At 35.5% G+C, this 23017-nt stretch overlaps 1 protein-coding gene across 3 annotated transcripts in view; it reads left to right on the top strand.

The window, feature by feature from the left end:
- Positions 1-23017, top strand: part of PPP1R12A (protein phosphatase 1 regulatory subunit 12A) — a 178786-nt gene that overhangs the window by 105804 nt on the left and 49965 nt on the right. For all 3 annotated transcript variants that reach the window (XM_039362939.1, XM_039362940.1, XM_039362938.1), the window contains exons 4-11: positions 6247-6406; positions 7732-7876; positions 11139-11213; positions 12213-12301; positions 12461-12618; positions 15916-16034; positions 20867-21079; positions 21675-21892. In XM_039362939.1, the coding sequence (XP_039218873.1) occupies positions 6247-6406; positions 7732-7876; positions 11139-11213; positions 12213-12301; positions 12461-12618; positions 15916-16034; positions 20867-21079; positions 21675-21892 (1177 nt within the window). The remainder of the gene's footprint in view (positions 1-6246; positions 6407-7731; positions 7877-11138; positions 11214-12212; positions 12302-12460; positions 12619-15915; positions 16035-20866; positions 21080-21674; positions 21893-23017) is intronic.

Below are 23017 nucleotides of genomic sequence, written 5' to 3'. Positions count from 1 at the left end.
GTAGGTGATTCAATTATAAGGGATGTAAATTTAGGAAAGGACACAGAGGCTTTGAAAGAGGTCAGGTGTCTTCCAGGTGCTACTGCCAGTAGGGACAAGAAGCGTATTTCTAAAATAATCAAGAATGGCAGCAAGGACTGTGATGTGGAGGCTATTGTACACCTTGGCACTAATGATCTGTCCCAAAAAGATGTACTCTCTGTGCAGAATGATTTCCAGAGCTTGGGGAAGGAACTTAGCAGAATAGGCTGTAGGCTTACTTTCTCAGAGGTTTTACCAGTGTATAAGGAGCAAAACGGAAAAGGCCAGCGCATAGCACAATTCAATATGTGGCTAAAGGAATGGTGTAAAGGGGAAGGCTTTGGATATATTAGTCACGATGTCAGTAGCTGGTCCAATCAAAAGATGTACAAAAGAGATGGTTTGCATCCATCAAAAAAAGGGACTGAGTTACTCGGCTATAAATTCACAGATTTTCTGGAGGGAAATTTAAACTAAACAGCGGGGACAGGGAGTTAATTGATACGGAACAACCCTGTCCCCGGCAATTTAAAAACTATAGGGCTATCAGTGCATGTAGCACAGATGTGTGTGTGGACAAGAATACCAACCTTGCTACCAATCAAAATGAAGCCTCTAATAGCGAGTGCCATATAAAGTGCACTAACCAAATAGGTGGTAAGACAATAGGGGAACTCAGGCACCACACAGGTTATGTAGAAAGGAAACACAGGGCCACCCACAAAGGACTCAAATGTTTATACACCAATGCACAAAGTATGAACAGCAAACAGGGTGAACTAGAAATTCAGGTTAATGAGGGCAGATACGATATTGTTGCCATTACGGAAACATGGTGGGATGAAACTCACACATGGAACACACAGCTAGAGGGATTTAAATTATTTAAAAGAAACAGACCAAATAAAAGAGGAGGTGGAGTTGCTCTCTATATAAGAAATAACTACATCTTCACAGAAATAGAGTACAACAATGATAAAAACTGTCTTGAATGCATTTGGGTCAATATAAAAGGGGGGGGGAATGACATTGCCATAGGTGTATACTACAGACCACCCAACCAAACAGAGGAAATAGATGAACTTTTTGCTAGTCAGCTAACTAAGGTATGTAGGAAGCACATCACAATAGTAATGGGGGACTTTAACTACCCTGACATCAACTGGGAGACAAACTCCGCACCAAGTGGAAGATCAAACAGGTTCCTGGCAAACCTAGCAGACAACTTTGTCTCCCAAAAAGTAGAGAATGGAACTAGGGGATTAGCCATTTTGGATCTAATTCTCACTAACAGAGATGAAATGATAGACGGTGTTGAAGCCATAGGAACCCTGGGAGGAAGTGATCATGCAATATTAGAATTCAACATTATAGAAGCACAACCAATAGAACACAGTCAAACTAGAGTCTTGGACTTCAAGAGAGCTAATTTCAATAAACTTAGAGAGGGCTTGGGAAGGATTCCATGGATGAGAATCCTCAAGGGGAAAACAACTCAAGAAGCTTGGGAAATTTTGAAAAATGAGATAATAAAAGCACAGTCTAGCACAATACCAACAAAGAGGAAAAATAACAGCTCTCAAAAGAAACCAGCATGGCTGCATAAAGAACTCTCTGACAAATTGAAAGATAAAAAGGACAAGTATAGAAAGTGGAAAGAGGGGAACATAACTAAGTCAGAATATCAGCAAATAGCCCGAGCCTGCAAAGATGAAGTGAAGAAAGCCAAGGCTCAAAATGAACTGAGGCTTGCGACCAAAGTCAAAAATAACAAAAAAAGCTTCTTTCAACATGTAAAAAACAAGAAAAAAGTGAAGGAAATGATTGGTCCATTAGTGGGTGGAAGTGGCAAGAAGGTGACAAGCAACAGGGAGAAAGCAGAACTATTTAACTCATTTTTTGCATCTGTCTTTACACAAAGGGAAAAAACAGACCAACCTATCAAAAATAGTGCCACAAAAAACAAAACAGAAACACAAGTTAAGATAGGCAAGAAAATCGTTAGTGAGCACCTGTCCAGCCTAGATGAGTTCAAATCGCCAGGACCAGACGGATTACACCCCAGAGTTCTCAAGGAACTGGCAGATGTGATATCGGAGCCACTGAACTATATTTTTCAAAGATCCTGGAACACAGGGGAACTACCAGAGGACTGGAAAAGAGCTGATGTAGTTCCCATCCTCAAAAAAGGAAAAAAAATGGATCCAGGAAATTACAGACCTATCAGCCTGACCTCAATACCTGGGAAGATCCTGGAAAAGATAATCAAACAACGAATCAACGAACACCTAGAGGCAAACAAAGTCATTACTAAAAGCCAACATGGGTTTGTCAAAAATAGATCATGCCAGACAAATCTTATTGCATTCTTTGACCAAGTGACAAAATTAGTGGATCAGAGGAATGCTGTGGACATAATTTACTTGGACTTCAGTAAGGCATTTGATAAAGTAGATCACAACCTACTACTTGACAAGATAGAAAAATGTGGGGTAGACAGAACCACCACCAGATGGATCCGTAGCTGGCTGACCGGCCGTACTCAGCGAGTGGTCCTCAATGGAACTGCATCTATATGGAGGGAAGTGTGTAGTGGGGTGCCCCAGGGCTCTGTTCTGGGCCCAGTACTCTTCAACATCTTCATCAACGATTTGGATGAAGGGATAGATGGGGAACTCATCAAATTTGCAGATGACACCAAGCTGGCAGGAATAGCCAACACTCCAGAAGACAGGCTTCAGATACAGAAGGATCTGGACAGACTTGAACACTGGGCACTAACTAACAAAATGAAATTCAATGGTGAAAAAAGCAAGGTTCTACATTTAGGCAAGAAAAACCAAATGCACAAGTACAGCATAGGTGGCACCATGCTCAATAGTAGTAACTGTGAGAGGGACCTCGGAGTCCTAGTAGACAATCACTTAAATATGAGCCAGCAGTGTGCTGCAGCTGCCAAAAAGGCCAACACAGTGCTAGGCTGCATTAACAGAGGGATAGAATCAAGATCACGTGAAGTATTAATACCACTCTTCAATGCCTTGGTAAGGCCACACTTGGAATACTGCATCCAGTTTTGGTCACCACGATGTAAAAAAGATGTTGAGACTCTAGAAAGAGTACAGAGAAGAGCAACAAAGATGATTAGGGGACTGGAGGCTAAAACATATAAGGAACGGTTGCTAGAATTGGGTATGTCTAGTTTAACGAAGAGAAGGACAAGGGGGGACATGATAGCAGTATTCCAATATCTCAGGGGCTGCCATAAAGAAGAGGGAATTAAGCTATTTTCCAAAGCACCTAAGGCAGGACAAGAAGCAACGGGTGGAAACTCATCAAGGAGAGAAGCAACCTAGAACTAAGGAGAAACTTCCTGACAGTGAGAACAATTAATCAGTGGAACAGCTTGCCTCCAGAAGCAGTAAATGCTCCAACACTGGAAGTTTTTAAGAAGAGACTGGACAGCCATTTGTCCGAAATAGCGTAGGGTTTCCTGCCCGAGCAGGGGGTTGGACTAGATGACCTCCAAGGTCCCTTCCAACTTTACTACTATTACTATTAATCGCTGTCCATCTTGAATACATAACGGAAGGAGGAAGTTTTAGAGTTCACAAGGTTAATACTGTATGGAACAAAGTTGTGACTGAATCTGGATGTTCTGCTTCGGATACCACGGAGCCTCCTCCCAGAAGGTAACAAGAAAAACAGGTCATGAAGAGGATGTGTCATGTCCCAGACAATCTTACAGACCCTGCTCAAGCAACATTTATGTGCTATGTCCTGGATGGAAGGGAGGGAACTGCCAGTGATCTTTTTAGCCATCCTCACCATTCTCTGCACTGCTTTCCTGTGTGAAGCACTGATGCTTGTGATGCTGTATGACAGGATGCTCTCAATCGTCCCTCTATAGAAAGTGGTAAGGATCGGGAAAGGAAGATACGCTGTTCTCATGCAACGCAGAAAATGCAGGCGCTGCTGTGTCCGCTTCACCAGTGTGTCACTGTTGAGTGATCAAGCTAGCCTACTTGTTAACTGCACACCCAGGAATTTGATGATGGTAACCATCTCCACAGGTGAATCATTGATTTCGGAAAAGGCAGGCACAGAGAAGTGTGGCTGTGCCTGCCTTTTCCGAAATCAACAATGATCTCTTCGGTTTTTCCAGTATTTAAAACTAGGCTGTTTTCCTTACACCAGTTCACCAAACCCTCAACCTCCTTGTGGTAAGCACTCTCATTGTCGTCATGAATAAGACCCACTACTGTTGTATCATCTGTGAACTTCACAATATAGTTGGTGGCAAACCTAGCACTATAGTCATGGGTGAACAGAGTGAACTTAGAAGACGAGGGCTGGACAGCACAAGCAAACAACAGCTAATGACTTAAAAGCCAGCCATCAACACATCTCAATCAACATCTAAAAAGCCACTTACAATAGGCACTATAAATACCACACACAGAACAGCATACACTCTGCAGAAGAAAAGATCCCCGAGGATGGGCTCCAGCCTGAGTGCGAAAGCTTGGAAGACAAAACTTCTGGTCACCTGGTGACCGACCCAGATTAGATCCTGCAAATCTAAATCTGATCATTTAATTAAAATGTAATATTTTAAAATATTCCTTTCTATCACATTAAAATTTATTCTTTGATAATAACTTACAGAACTCTGTTATGGCCAAACTGAAGATTTTCTGGAGGGAAGAACTGTAATGCTGGGGTTTTAGCTGTGCACTTCTAATCTAAATTACAGCAAAAGAACCATTTCAGCTCTGAAGGCAGCGTAGCATATTTGCCAGCAGTATTTGATGTAGAGCCTTCCCAATATCACATTTCCATAATGTCCATCAAAATATAAGTGGGAAAACAAAACAATTATATTTTGAAGATACAACAAATATAAGCATAGTTTCATTTGAAGTAATTTAATAAAACATGTCAGTTTGAGAAATCTTGAACTTTAGATTGAGATATTAAAACATGACAGTTTCACACAAATATAATTTATAGAGTCAGTGCTGTTTTTACTACTGGATGGGATTTTAGAGCTTTGCTTATTTTTGCTTGTTTAAATACACCTTATATATCAGGGGTGTCAAACTCACAACGTCACGTGATGCGTTGTGGCGTATCGTGACTTTTTTTCCATTGCTGCCAATGGGGTGGTGCGGTTTCGCCATGACGCATCCGGCCCATGGGTTGACAGTTTGACACCCCTGTTATATATAAATAGAATAATGGTGCTTGAAATGGTGGTTAATTGTTTTTATTTGGTTCTGAAGCCTAATAAATAAGAAACTTAGCAATATTCAATGGTTTGATTTAATTTTGAAGCTGCAATACCTATTTATGTATATTTTTCTAGCTACCCTTCCTTTATATCCTAAGATTGACTGCTGTTCTATTCTGGCTTTTTAATCTTTATGAGGTAATTAGGTAATTTTAAATGTGATATTTATTACATATTTGTATTTACTTGTAAACATGATAATTAGATGGACATATTGATGCAAGATCAAAAAGCTAATTCAATGCTTTATATAGATCCAATGTTTAATAAAAAGAGGTTTAGAAAGAAAATACCTGTTTGGAAAAAGTGGGTGATATGGGAGGTATAAGCTACTGCTACTAGTTTTTAAACTTTTACCTTCAGAAATAATAAGCTCGTGGTAGTTGCCATAGTCACTGAATTAGAGTACATGAAAGGGAAAAGGTGAAGTCTCCAAGTTTTTATGTTAAAAGAAATTAGGATCTTGGAAAACAGATCTATAAGAAACTATTAACTAACATGGAAACTACTGACATTGCAAATCTTATTCTGGATCTTAGACTGTACAAGTCTTGTTACCTGCATTAAGTGCATATTTGTCTGGACTGAAAATTGACCTCAGCTTGTATCTCCAGTCTGTAATTCTGCCTCACCTTGTAATTAAGTATCTTGACCCAGTCCAGCTTGTTGAACAAGATTCTATATTGCATTTTAAAAATGTAATTATCTATATAATACTAGACTTTTTAAGAGAATGATATTTCTGCCAGTACATGGCATGCAAGCTTTGTCTTCTGCCTCAAACTGCAACCGAAATGTTGAGGATAATCACTTCTACAAAATAGAACTGGAGGGGAATTGTCCAATGTCTTTTTTAGAGGTTGATGAATTTCATGCAGTTTAAATAATAAATGTATAAAGATTTTAAAATGAATATATTTCTGTTCTTTTAGGGGTTGATATTGAGGCAGCTCGGAAAGAAGAAGAGCGTATAATGCTAAGGGATGCTAGACAGTGGCTTAATAGTGGTCATATAAATGATGTTCGGCATGCAAAATCAGGTGGTACAGCTCTTCATGTAGCTGCTGCTAAAGGGTATACGGAAGTCTTAAAGTAAGTTGAGCTTCTGAATAGGTTTCACGTTTATAATTTGCTATGAATGCTTAGATTTACATATAGTATTAAATGCTTTTCTAATCATAATCAGTCAATAATGAAATATTAACTACATATAAAGTCAAAATTATCTCTATCTATCTATCTGTCTCTGTCTGTCTATCTATCTATCTATCTATCTATCTATCTATCTATCTATCTATCTATCTATCTATCTATCCAATGTTCTTAATTGTTAGTGCAATATTTTGAAAGTTGGGTATGAGGTATCAGTAGAGTTCGGATACACTACTAATGCTTCACAAAAGCTTAAAATTATGGAGCCAGGAATGGCAAGACAATATTCAGGTCATATCTGTTCTTCCATTTTCCTAGACATTTATGGAGTTTCCTACTTTGCTGTCACTCTAAATTAAGTGAATCCGCAACGTATGTGATGCAGTTAATTTAAGTGACAACCTACACTTGCGTTGTTTGTGACAAATCTTAGAAGTTCATATTAACTCTCTCAAATTATGCTTTTTGTCACAAATCTTTATAAGATTTTTACTTTCCAGTTTCCGCTTTTGGCATCTATGAAAAAAAAGAGGGAGTAAATAAGCTCACAATGGGGAATACACATTGAAAACAATGCCTACGTACTCTCTTATTATTCCTCCCTCTCCATCTCTTCACTCTTTGAGAGGGCATGCAAGTGATTTCAGTAGGCAGTCTCTCTTATATCTAACTCATTTCCCCCTCCCCTTCTTGCAGAGTGGAGAGATTGGAAAGGAAGGGAGAGAATATCAGCTGTTTGTGACTGCCAGTGAATTGCTTTCAATGTGTATTTCCCATTATGTGCCTGTTCACTCTCTTTTAATCTCTTCCTCTCCATTAAATGTAAATATAAACAATAATTCATTCTTGCTAATTATACCAGTGTCCAAGTTAGCATTCTAAACAGCGAGGGAGTGGTTAGGAAGCAAACAAAAGCCAAAGTGTCAACTGATTAGCTTTGTCAGTTTTGAGTTGGCTATTTTAGCACTGCTGGGATTGTGGGGAGGAATGGAGAAAAGGATAGCATAGTTGCAGCCATGTGGTTTTCCACTTAGCAACTACTTACATTTAGCAACAAAACTGCCAGTCCCATTTGCTGGCAGTAAATGAAGCCTATCTGTATTTATAATAATAACAATGTAGGTATGATAATTGTAAAAGTATTAATGGTAATAATGACACAATTCTGAATATACAGTGATCTGCAAATGTTATCTTCCTTGTAGGGTTTCTTGAAACTCTTAAAATCTTTTAATTCAGTCACATTATCTGTTCTAATTTAATAGGCTATTAATACAAGCTGGGTATGATGTAAATATTAAAGATTATGATGGATGGACACCACTTCATGCAGCTGCTCATTGGGGAAAAGAAGAAGCATGTCGAATACTAGTTGAAAACTTGTGTGACATGGAAACTGTCAATAAAGTGGTAAGGTTTCCATTTGACTTAATTCCCAGTTTCTAACCTAACAAAGATATTCTTTAATGTTAACATTTGAGCTGTATATCTGAGCTACAGTAAGCTGAACCTGTGCTATGTTTTAAAAAAGGTTTTAAAGCAACTCAAAGCTTCTGCAAATATTTTATGTTATTTGCTTTACCACACTTTGCACTTTCACTTGTGACTTTACCACAGTCCCAACTAAAATTATATATAAACATTTTTTTCAGGAATTAGAATTACGATATTTACATATTTTAAATGCATAAAGTATGCTCCCCCATTCTATTGGTTTACAGAAATTTGTTATAATGGCAAGTACAAACTTGTAAATATGCTGAGACATTGCAACTAAATAGTACTGTGATAATCTTGGTCGTTCAAATAGCCTCTTTGTCATTGTGTTATTTCAAAGCATTAGAATAGTATTGATATTTAATGTAAGCTTCAAAATGTATATATAAAGGAATATGCATAGGTTTTTTGTTTTTAAATGTTGTTCTAATAATGACTGCAAATTCCCCTATATAATTTAAATTCTGTACATTTCAGACTTATAATGACTACTAGACATTTTCGTATGCAATGTATTTTAAACACTAGATACAATTTCAAAAGTTAAGATACTTCTCAGTGTTTTTACATTCTCGGTGTTCAGCATACACGAAGCCCTTGTAGCAGAATGTACTGATTTACCATTGGTAAATTCTCCACTCATGCTTCAGATATACTGTAGTGAATTGGAGCATCTTTTGGAACATAGTGGCATTTGGGAGAGGTGATGAAAGTACAGACACAAGAGTGCTTGCAGAACATTATAAGTATCTTACAGTAAGATAAAATTACGTATCAACAGTAGTATCGTGCTGGAGTGTCTGCAAAGATTGTCTACACCTGCTGAGTGAGACGTTCCAATGTATATTCATGGGAGAGCAGTGTTCAAGGCTGTGTCTGATCCAGTAGGTAACTAGAGTTACTTAACTCTGCTCTCCTCTGTGTTATTTAATATTGTATAAAGTCACTTAGAGAGATCACATGTTAATTTGAGGTGAAGTAGCATTAATATGTTGATGTCACTCAGCTGTACATTGCCACCCCAGAATGGACTGATGATGCCATGGATGGCTTAAATTGGTATCTCAAGGCTATTGGGTGGAATAAAATAAATTAAGACTAAATCCCTCCAAAATCAAGTTGTTTTTCTTTGGTAAACATCCAGGAACACTGGCCCTAGAAATTACTTTAGATTGGGTTGCTCTTTCTTTTAAGGAGGTAGTCTGTGGAATAAAAAATAGTTTTCTTCTTCCTTCCACCTTTCTATCCTGCAAGCCATCCTTTTTCATCACATCTAAACCTTTTGTTCTTTAAATTTATCAGTGCCGTCTTTCTTTCACTTCATCATTTTACTATTCAACTTCCATTTCATCATTCCAACAAGCATTCTTGTTCATGTTGCCTCTTAGGAAAACTTTCTATGCTTCGATGGCATTCTATAATATTCTTTTCATCTTGGTCCATGTAGTTTTGACATTTTTTTTTCTTACATCCACATTTCATTCATTCTAGTGGAAGAAATACCGGTGTAGTTTTTCTTCCTGCAGTCATTTTATACTCTCACTATTACTGCTTTCTATTCTTTTCTTGTATGTGTTGCTTCCAAATATGTACTCGTTAAGCTCCCAAATAATAGTCTTCTTAAATTTAGTGTCTTTTATTCTTATATCCTTCACTAATATTATTTCATCATAAACAATAAAATCTTGCATATTTTTTATTCATTCCTTGGCCATCTGTATTCATGTCTAAATCTATATTTAAAGCAGGTATTTGAAACAACCATTTTTTACTCACTGGATGCTTCCTATTCTCATTTATTACTGTGTCAAATAGCAGTTTAATTTTACTGTATTCTGTCATCTTATTTCTACTCGTTCATTAATGTCACCTAACATAGATCACCCACAATATATGGGTAGAGTCAGGAAATAACTGTGAGAACACCAGAGGTTGTTTGTTTTTTTAACAAATTTATATAGCTGCCCAACTCACACATAGGTGAGTCTGGAAGGCTTGCAATATTTAAAAATACATCACATAATAAAAACCCATAAAAATTTTTATTCTATCCCCATTGAAGCAACAACATAAGCAAATCGGCTACTTGATCAGCTCCATTTTCATTTGTAGTCCCCGGGACTGCTGACAAAGCCATGTTTTTACGGCCATTCAAAAAGCAAGAGGATGGAGACCAACTGTATCTCGGGGTGAATGATGTTCCACAGAGAAGGTGCTTTCACCAAGAAGGCCTTTTTCATGGACCTACCAGATGAGACATATCCTGCTTTCCCGTCCTGGTGGGCTGGGAGTATATAATAGAGGAGAGGCAGTTAAGTTTTGTATTAGGAATGTGTAGATTTAGTTGTCCATATATTGATTTTTATCTTTTTACAGTTTTTTTTTTTAGAATTTTTAGCTTTTAAAATTACTAACTCTTTGTATTTTACTCTTCCTATGCTAGTCTATGACCATAATGAAGTTTTGAATTGAGGGGAGAGGCAGCCCTTCAAATAGCCTGCCCAAAGCCATGTAGGGTTTTAAACGTGATAACCAGCATCTTGAACTGTACTTGGAAGCAGATTGGCAAGCAGTGTAGCTTCCGCAAAATACATGACACATGCTCAAGTCTAGGCTTGTGCAAAACTGTTTGGACCATGGCATTGTGAGTCAACTTAAGCTTAGGGATATTCTTCAAGGCAGCCCCATGTAGAGTACATTACAATAGTCCAGATAGAAGGTTACCAAGGCATGGGTGCAAAGGGCATGTTGGTGCAGGAATGAGTGTAACTGGTGGACATCGTGAAGTTGTGCAAAGATTCTCCTGGTCATGACTATCACTTGCTCCTCAGGCAGGAATCAGGAGTCCAGGAGAATCCCCAGATTATGCCAATACATTTTTCCCTTGGGGAGGATGGGAAAACTGACAGTATTTCAGAACAAAGCTTTAAGCTGTACCTCTGATTTTAATTTCTTTAGAATGCATTCAGAGCTTTTATAAGATTTAGTGATCAGAACTACAGTTAAAACGATTGATAATTTTCACTCTTTTTTTTCCAAATCTGTGGGAAGGAGTTTGGCAGATATTTCAAGAAGTAGTTGAGGATTTGGTATCTAGATTTCCTGCTGGCAAATTCTTGTTCTTTGTGGTTATTAGTTTAATTGCACCATAATCTGTTTTTTTACTTTTCTGTAGGGTCAAACAGCATTTGATGTAGCAGATGAAGACATTTTAGGTTATTTAGAAGAGCTTCAAAAGAAACAAAACATGGTAAGCTCTTTTAGTGTGCAAGAACAAAATGTGAACCAATATGAACCTTCCTATTAGAATATATAGAACAAAAAAGGATATCCACGTTCATATTGAGTTTAAATTAAGAGCTGTTCAAATTGAATATTTTAATAGCCAGTGCACAGAATGTTTTGCATATACTAACTTAGGTCTTGCTAATATTTTGGACTTTTTAGCATACTAGTATTTAATCTAAAGGAACAAAAGAAAATATGGATTTCTGTATTGTTCTTTTTGAGGCCACATTTATTTCCTGCTTCAAGCAGCATGGGATGATTTGTATTTATTCTTTGTTCCCAAATGAGAAGCACTGCTTGATCCTTTAGCTTTATAAGATGTTGGGAAGAAGTTTAAATATAGTAGAATTAGTCCATCTTATTTCCAAGGCTTTATTTAACTGCCATCTAGAGCTTGTGGCCCCATATTATAAGTTGTCATGATTTATCACTGTAAGTAGGAAAGTTTGCCTTCTCCATGCTAAACTACAACAACATATGATCTGATGGGGATCCATTTCTGTTCAGGGAGTTTGGTATTAACTCTTAAGACTCATTTTCTAATTATTGCCAACTCTTAGCTATTTTGAAGTTCCAGAGATCCTTATATTACTGCTGTTACCAAATACAGAAACTTCACTTCCATAGCAGTTTCTCTTACAATACTTCTGGATCCTTTCTAAAAGCAGTGCCTAATAAAATAATTCCTTGGTTGTGAGCTAGCTTTATTTTACTTTTTTTCTATTTTATTTATTTTTGTCTTGCCTTCGTATTTATGGAAATCTTTATATGATCTTCAGATATGAGAGATGGGGATGGTTTTAGAACAGTTTGTTTGCTCCAGGTCAGGGTTGTTTTTTATTCTGAAAAATTAGTCTTGGAAGATTAAAGGATCTTACTTTTTGAATTAATAATACCGCAATAGTAGAATTTATATATAATAAATTAAAAATCGAATTGACTATTTTAACTTATCTTAAAGCTTCATAGTGAGAAAAAGGAGAAGAAATCACCTTTAATTGAATCAACAACCAACATGGATAATAATCAGTCTCAAAAATCATTTAAAAAGTAAGTAGCTAAACTGAAACTAACATTGGGAGAGGGGCAAAGAATGATTAAGACTACAAAAGTTTGGATTAGAATATGCTGTGGAACAAATAGTCCACCTTGATATTCAATTTTTTCCCTAAAAGTAATAAATAAATATTTATAATATCAATGTTCCAGTAAAGATACTTTGATCATTGAGCAAGACAAGAATCCATCAAACATTGAGTCTTTAGAACAAGAAAAGGGTGATGAGGAGGAAGAAGGAAAGAAAGATGAATCCAGTTGCTCTAGTGAAGAAGATGAGGAAGAAGATTCAGAATCGGAAGCAGAAACAGGTAATGTGTAAAAATACTTTGTTTACTTTTGTATTTACTTTCACTTCATTTTAATTTATTGTTTAACTTTTGTTTCTTGTTTTATGTTTGCTCCTGCCTTAAATTAATATGAATTGATGGGAAGGGACAGATGGAAGACATTAAGTATTTTTAAAGAAAGCTCATACTGCATTGGATTAATTTTTATCTCTTACCATGTTTTAGATGTTCTTAAAACATCTGTACATAATTTTTGAATAGTTCAATTAGCTTCACAAATGGCTGATTAGGAACTAGGTAAATATATGAGAAACAAGGTGCTATATTGCATGAGAGCAAAATGAGTAAGAAACCTTGCAGCAAGAATTGAAAAATCAAGGATTACATGCACATATTATAAAGAGACCTCTGAGGTAGTGGGTTGTATTGATTTCACAAAAACATGGAGGGTTGCTAAAGTTAGCTTGTTTAAAATTGCTATCTCCATCACTTAAGGTCAAATGTGGTCTGAAAAGTATGTGAGCAATGGTGATGCATGTTGAGATTGTTTTGTTGAAAGTCTGAACAAACGGATGTGGGAAAATACATGCTTCAAAGTGCTCTATTTATGCAAATTACATTGGTCACTTTATTTTGTAAACTAATAACTTGATTATTTGTTTGTAATCTTAACGAAGAATCTCCAATTTATACACAAAATACTGGATATGCTATTTTTAAAAAAATACACAAGCAGTTTGCAGTGAATATACTGGAAGCTGAGCTTAGAAAATTATTTCTAGTAGTCTAGTAATTAATCTGTAGTTAGAAAATTATAAAAGAGTAATGCATAAATTGGCCTTTGAGATTGCTAAGGTTATACTTTGGAAAATTAACTTCTGTTGTTTCAGAACAATTTCAGCCTTGTAAACTTCTACAAAATTCATTCTTATTTCCTTCTTTCCTTCTTTTCCTTTGTTATAGGCTTTATGGTTTTGCTATATAGCATAATATGATTAATTTTTAAAATAATGAAGAAAAAAGTATACTTTTAGTTCACTTAACTATAATAATGTAATATTGAAAATCTTGCTGCACTGTACATATATGTCTTCCAATAATGACTTAAAGGTTCAGACTCATCACTTCAGCATTTCTTGAGTTACATGACTTTCATTACTGTGTTTTCTTTGTTCCTACTATGCAATCTTGTGCCAGGAAAATATGACTGTGATACAAGAATTAATTTATGTAAACTTGGAGATTTTAAAATATCAGCAGGACTTTCATCATACTTTATTTGGCATGCTAGAGAACTTAATTTTTCCTGAAGCTGAATATCTATGTTCCAAACTTGTACTTTCATTTTTCTACCCATTATTTACTATAAGGTAGATTCAGAGATCTACCATAAGTACTAGTACTTGGAAAAAGTTTCTAGAGGATTAGAGACAGAAAGGAAATTCAACTCCATACATCAGTATTTCGTTTTTTAATGAAAAGTACTGGGAGTATTAATTTTTTTAAATGTGCAGAACATAAAAAGATAATTCCCTAATTGTCCATTTTTAAATCTCCTCCAATGTACCATATTTTCCGGCGTATAAGACAACTGGGCATATAAGACACCCCTGACTTCGGAGAAGATTTGCATGGTTAAAAAGTCGTCTTATACGTCGGAAAATACGGTAATTCAGTATCCATTCACTGAGACTAGATTGCACTTCAATTTGTTGAATATTTGTTTAGTTATTAAAATATATTTACTGTTATATATTGACATATTGTATATAATTATAGCCCATGTAGTCAATTATTTTTCTGGGGACCTTTGCTAAGAGTTGTAAAACATGAAAGAGTGCCTTCTTAATTTGGGATTGAAAGCCACATTCCATTTTGCCTGACTCTTACATCAAAGATTGACAGTCATGATCTGTGGAGCATAAATTATTTCCCAGTCATGTTTTTGCAGCTCATGAAAACTGAATTCTGTTACTAATATTTGATGGCATCTGGAGATTATTAAAAGAAGCATTAAAATGGTACATTATGATTCTAATAGGCTCCAAAAATTAAAAAGCTCCTGAAATTCTGTATCATTTTGTTTATTAAAGCTATATCTTTGACTGGAAGAAAACAATCCCACTCATCACCATTACTCTGATCTGTTTAGGAACTATTCTTGTGTTTTTAGACTTTTGCACTATTTATTCTTAGATTTGGTTTTATCTTGTTTTTATTGTGTAGTGTTTTATCACATTTGTATTATTATCTTAAATGTTTATTTTAAACATCCCTCCGCTACCTAGAACACATTGATAACTTAGCTGATGAATATATTACTTAAACAACACTATTTTTCTTGTTGCATCCTGTCATTAATTAGCACCATGAATGATCTAATAATTTGATCATTTAATAGCAAAATATATTTTACTGCTGTGAGAATGTATTGTGGGAAATACTCCTCATAATCCTCCCCTCCCCTATCCCAGCATGTAAGAAAGATGGAGTCTTGTTTGGTGCTTTAAAGTTAAAGTAACTCACTTCATTATTCTGCTTTGCTTATGGTTATGGTTATGCAACATACAAGATCAGTACTATTTATTATTTTTTAAAAATAGATGAGATTTGACTGTGATGCCTCCTATCTTGTACAATGACCATCCCACAGATTTTCTAATTAATATTTTTCTAAAGAATAATATTCCTAGCAATTGAGTCATTCATTTAACTTAAAGAATAGCTATGCACTAGAGAAGAGAGGCATAAAGAGGTTGGGCATGACTTGTAAAGTGTGGCCGCTACAAGAGTCTGTGGCTTATGACAGCAAAGGGAGTGGAATTACTATCACCAGCAGATGTGGTTGTAAAGTGCAATCTCGTGTGACCATGTTGTTTAGTGGCAGCAATTCCAATAGTCTCAGTTGCCATCATTAAACAAGGTTTATGCATGTTAAATAAGAACCCACATGACCCCAGTTTCCAGATTTCTGCTGGCTTTCCTTTTGACTTTGTGGGAAGCTGGCAGGGATCATCAGAAATAACAATTGTGACCATAACTTACTGTAACTTCATGATTATAAGATGGACACCAAGCACCCGATTACAATAATGTGACCGCAGGGATGGCTAGAACTGTGAGGATCCATCATAAGTAATATGTGGTAATAATTTTGCGCGTAGCTATAATAATTAGAAATATGTCTTAACAAACTTAGCTTTTTAGTTTTGGGGTTTAAACTAATGCTTTTTGATTCATATATTTCTCTTTAAGTGAATGGAATAGTTACGTACAGTATAGTACATATTATATAAATTGTGAATGATTTTTTTATAGAAAAGAACAAATCTACAGCTAATAATTCAAGTACCACCAATGTGCAAGCTTCCTCGATTGTTGTAACAACACCCTCTGTTCCTACTGGTCAAGTGACACCTACATCCCCTCTTAAAAAGGTAAAAGAGGCTTTTATTCAGTTACTAGTGCTAAGCTTTAATTGTATGTCATTACATATCTATTTAAAAAGCAAAATTTTAATCGTTATAACATTTTTCACTAGTGTCTCAATCTAATGATATAAGACACTTTGCCAATCTGCCACCTTGCAAGTGTGTTGGTAGTACAGCTGTCAGAATTTGCAGGTAACATAGCTCCTCTGGTTATGAATTCTGGGAGTTTCAATGCCAACACTTCTCACTTCCCCATTGGGAAGGCTTGTGGAAGGCCTTAATTTTCATTGAGAAAAGAAACACCAAATATTGTTTAATCATCACTGTCAAGTAAACAGATCCATAACTCATAGGCCACATATAGAGCAGGCCCTGGCTTCTTTCTGACAGGAAGCAAATTTATTGCTTTTCTGTTTCGAAGTAGTAGAAAAGCAGGAGTCTGGAATAGATTGTTGGATGGAAGAGTCTCCATTCTTAGTATTGGTGCTTCTTCAATCTCTTTAGCAACTAGGAAACAATTATCTTCAGAAGAATCACTTAGATGGACAGTGACAATGTCTGTTCCCTGTCTAGCAGCCATAGAGTGACAACGTTTAAATAAATGTGTGCTATATGTAAAGAATGTGCACATATAAATTCAGGGGAAGTTTTGGTACTTAGCCTATACAGTGGTGCTTGAAAGCTTGTGAACCCTTTTGAATTTTCAATATTTTTGTATAATAATGATCTAAAATGGTTTGTTCTTCACGTAAGTCCTACAGCCAGGTAAAAAGAACCCAGTTAAACAAAAGAGTCAAAAGTAATAATACTGAAAATAATATTGAGGAAAATGACAATGCTACGTATTTATGGATGGCAAAAGTATGTGAACCATTTCTTTCAGTAACTGATGTGTCTCCTGGGGCAGCAATAATTGCAACTAAACTGTTGATCAGTCTAAAGTCAGCTTGGAGGAATTGTAGCTGATTTTTCCTTACAGAACAACTTTAACTCAGGGATGGTGGTGGGCTTCCTCACATAAACTGCCTGCTTAAGGTCCTTCCACAACATTTCTATAGGATTACGGTCAGGAGTTTGATTAGCCATTCCAAAACATTTAACTTTCTTCTGCTTTAACCATTCTTTGGTCATACGACTTTTATATTTTGGATTGTTATCTTGCTCTTGAGCTTCAATTCATGGACAATTATCCTGACATTTTTCTGTAGAATTTGCTGAAACATTTCATAACCCACAGTTCCATCATTGAGAGCAAATTGTGCTGCCACAGAAGCAAAAATATCTGTTCCAAATTCTGATATTGCCACTACCGTGTTTGATACATGGGATAAGTTCTTATGCTGAAATGCAGTGGTTTGTCTTTTGCCAAACGTTAACACTTTTCATTCAAGCTAAGAAGCTTTATTTCGGTCTCATTCTTCCAATAGCCATTTGGTGCATCCATGTGGTCTTTCACAAACTGTAGATAGGCAGCCGTATGCTTTTTGGAAAGTAATAACTTTCTCCTTGTAGTCCTACCATGCCCAGTATTGTTGTTCAGAATCCTGCTGATAGTGGTCTCATTTTTGCCAATACAAGAGAGGCCATTAGTTCCTTAGATATTACCTTTAAGACCTTATGAAATATTGCGTGCCTTGTTTTTGGTGTGATCTTGGTTGATCAACCATTCCAGGAGAGGGTGACAGTGCTGATGAGTTCTCTCAATTTTTACACAGTCTGCCTGACAGTAGACTGTTGGATTTCAAACTTTTCCAGCATTGAGAGCATTAACAGTTATATTTTGGAGGTCCTGAAATCACCTTTGTTTAAGCATGACACATTTCCATATAGCTGTGTTGTAAAGATCTTACTTTGATTCTAATTTTCCCTATAAACTAACTTATAATCCTAGAGATTCACATACTTTTGCTTTGAACAAATATATAGCTTTTGTATTGTTTGTATGTTGAAGAGCAAGCATTTTTATTACTTGCCAACTGTAAAAAAAAAACCTCTATGAAATCTTAAATGCTACAAATTGAGCTGGAAACTGGTGTTTACTGTGCTGTATAGTTGCCTTGGTAATAATAAAGAAATATTCTAGAATATTTTTTTAGTTTCCCAGTCCAACATACAATCCTTGGTTTCCTTGATGGTCTTTCATCCAAATACTGGGTAGTTTTCAAGATTTGTTAGATGCTAAGAGTGAAAGATTGCTGTGTCAGTTCTCAGTCTGCTCAATTTAGAGATCTGTCAACTTGTTTAATCTGTCAATTTGCCAGTAGGTTTGAGAACACCCTAAAAGAAAAACCCTAAAGAGTAAGAATTCCTGGTAGCCTTTACCAATGCTCTCAGCAAATCTCAATAACTTTCTAGGGATATGGTGTGCATCAGATTTGAAGCTGAAAATATGCATCAGAGCATTTCTTAGTGTGCTTACCGCATCTCTTGATGCATCTATAAAGAAGATGTGTCTATCTGCACTTGCATGATAACTTTGCAGTCCAAGGAAAAAATATTTTTAAGCTAAGGAAGGGCCAATAGCATGCTCACACCTTTTCTGAAACTACTTAACGCTGTTTGTCACTTTCTTACATCAAACACTTAATTTTCTTGGGAAGCACAGCTATTGTGTATTCCTTAATGAGGTGCTGATACACGCATCTTTTAGGTTTAGATTCAGAACATTGTATATCTGTACTTTCCTATATTTTATGTGAATATGGAGAAGCATCAATTATGTCAGCTAATTTATAAAATAGCATTAGGTTTCAACTATTTCCACATCTAGTTGCAATACTAAGGAAACCTTTAACCGTACTTGGATAAACTTGAACAAGTAATGGTGATCCTTAGTGAAGAAGAAAATAGAAAAAGAGTACCTCTGAATCAATTTTCTTCTACAATTCTGTTCCTTCTGGCTTTCCTTTATTTCTAAATGATTTTCTCACCCTTCCCTCTCTTCTCTTCTCTTCCCATTCCTATTCCTCTTCTTTTTTCCTATATGGTTGGGGGTCTTCCAGCACTGGAAGTACTAAAGTGAATTCCTCATTCAAAAATATGTCTGGAGTCAAGAGATGTGGAGAAACTTTTGTGAATCCTTACATCAACATTTTAATATATTTTAATTCTGTAATTCAAAAAATCTATTATCATTAAGGATTTTTGATGAAATAAATTTAAGCAAAGTATCTAGTGCATTTTTGTGAAAAATAAATAGGGTAGAAATGCACGTAGCTTTTTAAAGCAAAGACCATTTTTTTCTTCAATCTTTATATCTCTTGTGTGTGTCTTGTCCCAATTGGCTTTAGTATGACTCTCCCTCTCCTCTCATGCCTATGATGGACTCTGTAGATCCTGCATCATGGAGGCAGGGCTTACATAGAACTGGCATTGTTCTTGTGCCAAGTAAAGGTGAAAAGTCTCTGGTGAGGGCATTGTATGTTTAGCTTCTTTTTCCAGATTACCAAATAACAATTGCTAATTTAAATGTTGGCATTGTAATTGCATGATTTTAAACAGTGTTATTTTAGCATCATTGCAAGTGTGTATTCATAGTGCAACATTGAAAGCTAACCTTTGAAAAAATAATTAGTTTAAAATTTTAACTTGCTCAGGAAACGATAAGCTTTTCTTTCTTCTCCAGAAATATGACATATGTAGAGAAGCTACCATTGAAAAAAGCTCATAAAGCATAGAATTCTAGAATTAAAATGATTGAAAATTAGAATGTCTTATGTGACCTGTTTATAGACCCAAAGAAAAGCTCAAATTCTTGAGGTTTGACAGAAACAGTTAGTGTTTCTGCAGTCATTCTTATTATTTGACCTTATTTTCTCATGTTAAATAAATATTACTGTTATAAAATAAAGCACAAAACAAATATGGACTACCAGAAATATTGCATTCACTCATTATACAGAGCCACATTCATGGTTTAGTGTTTAGCACTGTTGCAATCCAGACCAATGTATCTTACTGACGAACCATGATACCACATAATCAAAGTTTAGTGCAATGTATGAATCCAGCCAATATTGTAATATTATTGCGCATAAGAAACCCAGCATCTTCATAGTTATATTTTAAACTTTTTCATTGCTGCTGATTGGCTAGGAAGGAATCCTGCCTTTCATTTTGGAGGGAGGACAAGTCTATTAACAAAGTAATACTTTTGAAGATAATATATTTTTCACTATTGCATTATTTTGGAAGGTATTCCTTGGGTGGGAGTCAGCATCCTGGGTAGCAGCATGTTTTTAAGAGATTTTTTAAAGGAGGCTTGCTAGAATTAGTTTCCAAATAATATATATGGAAACAAATTTTATGTAATTTTGAACCAGGCTTCACATAGTTGCTCTATATAACCCTCTGATGAAGTCATCTGTAATGTTTATTTTTGCACCTTTGAGATTTTATAAAGATAAGTGGAAGAATGCAAAGATTAATTGCCACATTCCTTAAATATAGCATGTATGTTGTGTAAATGCATTTTGAATAAGGTAAGAGTTCTAACCTTCACAAACCCCACAAAACTAAAAGCAGAGTTGCTTGCCTGAACTTCTGTTCTCTAAGTGTTCATTGTGTGATTGTGTGATACCTTCATCCTGTAACACAGAAACTTATGTTGTAGCCAATATTCTTTGTTTTGGTATTGAAGATGGTTGCAATGTAATTCAGCAGAATGATGCTATTTCCCTGATTTATGTACACTTGTCAGTGAACATAGCAGAAAACTTGTTATTGTTGTTGAGATTCTAGAATTCCTTGTATTCTGGTCTATTCAGGTCCTTTCTTAAATGTTTGCATGGTGGATGCTTGAAAGCAAGATTATAACAAAGCAACTCTATGTTTTGCAGTTTCCAGCTTCAGCTAAGATTTCTCCCAAAGAAGAAGAACGAAAAGATGAGTCACCTGCTTCATGGAGATTGGGTCTTCGAAAGACTGGCAGTTATGGGGCTCTGGCAGAAATTACAGCTAGCAAAGAAACTCAGAAAGAAAAAGATTCAACAGGTGTTATGCGTTCAGCTTCAAGCCCTAGATTATCATCTTCATTAGATAACAAAGACAAGGTAACTCCTCCAAAATGTGCCAGATTACAAGTATCTTATCAATTGTTGTAATTTGTTTAAAATTCATTGCGTTTATTGAGATCGTCTGAGTTAGTCATATAAACTTGATAGACAAGACAGACACACACGCGCACACAGTCTGGAAGTTTTTGAAGTATGTGAGTTTAGCAGTTTCGCGCTCACTTGTGCTGATTAAGTTTCTTTCTTCCAAAATAGCTTCTTTGAAGATCTGTAATGAAGTGTCCTGGAAGGCTGAAATACTTTGATATCATTTTGTTCTTATTCTGGGACCTGATGTCAAATTTTGGTACATTAATTCTGTTGTGCAAAGTCTGACTTGATTATCCAGTTTAGAAACATGGTTTGCTGATGATGATACTTTAGGGGAAGAACATGAGATACATAGTGCTTAGATTAATTTCATGAAGCCCTTAGCTTACTCTTCTGTAAATTTGATTGGAGGAAATTGTAAATTTAATATGGAATATATCATGAATGAATGAATATACTTATTGCTCTGAGGAAATTGGTTCTTTAAAAAATGAAACTTTAAATTGTGCTAAACTGAAATATTATTTTAAAATAATTATTTCAGGAGAAAGATACAAAAACAACCAGGCTTGCTTATGTAGCACCTACAATACCAAGACGGCTGGCCAGTACATCAGATATTGAAGAGAAAGAAAATAGGGATTCTTCAGCTAGTATAATACGTGGTAGTGGTTCTTATACTAGAAGAAAATGGGAAGAAGATGCAAAGAAAAATATCTCAAATGAAGGAACCACATCACTAAATTCAAGCTATCAGAAAAGGTAAATAAATAACACTTTACAATATGAGGTATTTTCCAGAATTATTAGCAAAAAGCAAGCATGTAAAAGAATATCAACATTTTAAGTGCTTGATTTTGAGTATAATTTATTCAAAAAGTAATTTAAAGGACAGCATCATTTAAATGTTTCAATATATTTCAGTACACAGTTGAATAATATATTTAGTATATATAATATATACTGAATTTATAAAAAATAGTTTCCCATAAACAAAAAATAACAATTACTTCATTACTACAGTGATTTCTGTACTTGTTTGATGGGAAAATTGATTTTGATCATCCCTCATCTTTTGGTATGAGCATATTCACATGTGAGATGTTGCAGGGGGGGATATTATTCTCTAAGACATGGGTCCCCAACCCCGGTCTGTGGACCATACCGGGCCATGGCATGCCAGCAACTAGGCCACACAAACAAGCAAAGCCCCATCAGTGGGATACAGGCAGCACACAAAACCACACACTCTCCAGTCCGTGGAAAAATCTTTCTCCACAGAACCGGTCCCTGGTGCCCAAAAGGTTGGGGATCTCTGCTCTAAGATGTTTCTCTGGGTTTGTAATTTTTTTTCTACCTGCTTTTCTTTTGTCAGTAATCATGTTAAATTTAGAGTTTTCTTTCTTTTGATATTAATAACTAAAAGGCACACTTTATATAATTCACTGGGTTTTTTTAAATAATTTTCCATAATGTAATGAACTAAATAAGTGTAAAAATATTGTCTTTCCTGTTACTGGAAGCAACAATAGAAATAGGATTGCCTTTCACTGATATGAATGTTTTAGGTAGCTATGAGTTCCTCATTAGTGAGTTTGCTTTATAATTTTTATGATTTTATAACTAGTAAAATATGCATTTTACTATATTTTATAACTAGTAAAATATGTATTTTCATTTGCTTGCTTTTACAAGCAGAGTTGTAATTAAAGTTATTATTAAATATATAAAATAATATTAATAATTACAACATTGCCATTTGATAAATATGCCATAATATTACATGGATATATGCAAGCATGTTGTTTTACTGAGTTAAGGCTATGTAATCATATCTAGAAGAGGGGGGAAATAATAGTCATGTGTTATAATTATCCTTTTTTCCTT

This window comes from Crotalus tigris, unplaced genomic scaffold (genome assembly GCF_016545835.1).
Source record: "Crotalus tigris isolate CLP2741 ecotype Arizona unplaced genomic scaffold, ASM1654583v1 scf7180000019496.3020429, whole genome shotgun sequence".
NCBI lineage: Eukaryota > Metazoa > Chordata > Lepidosauria > Squamata > Viperidae > Crotalus > Crotalus tigris.
Note: the sequence above shows the minus strand (reverse complement) of the source record. Positions and strands in the feature narration are given on the sequence as shown.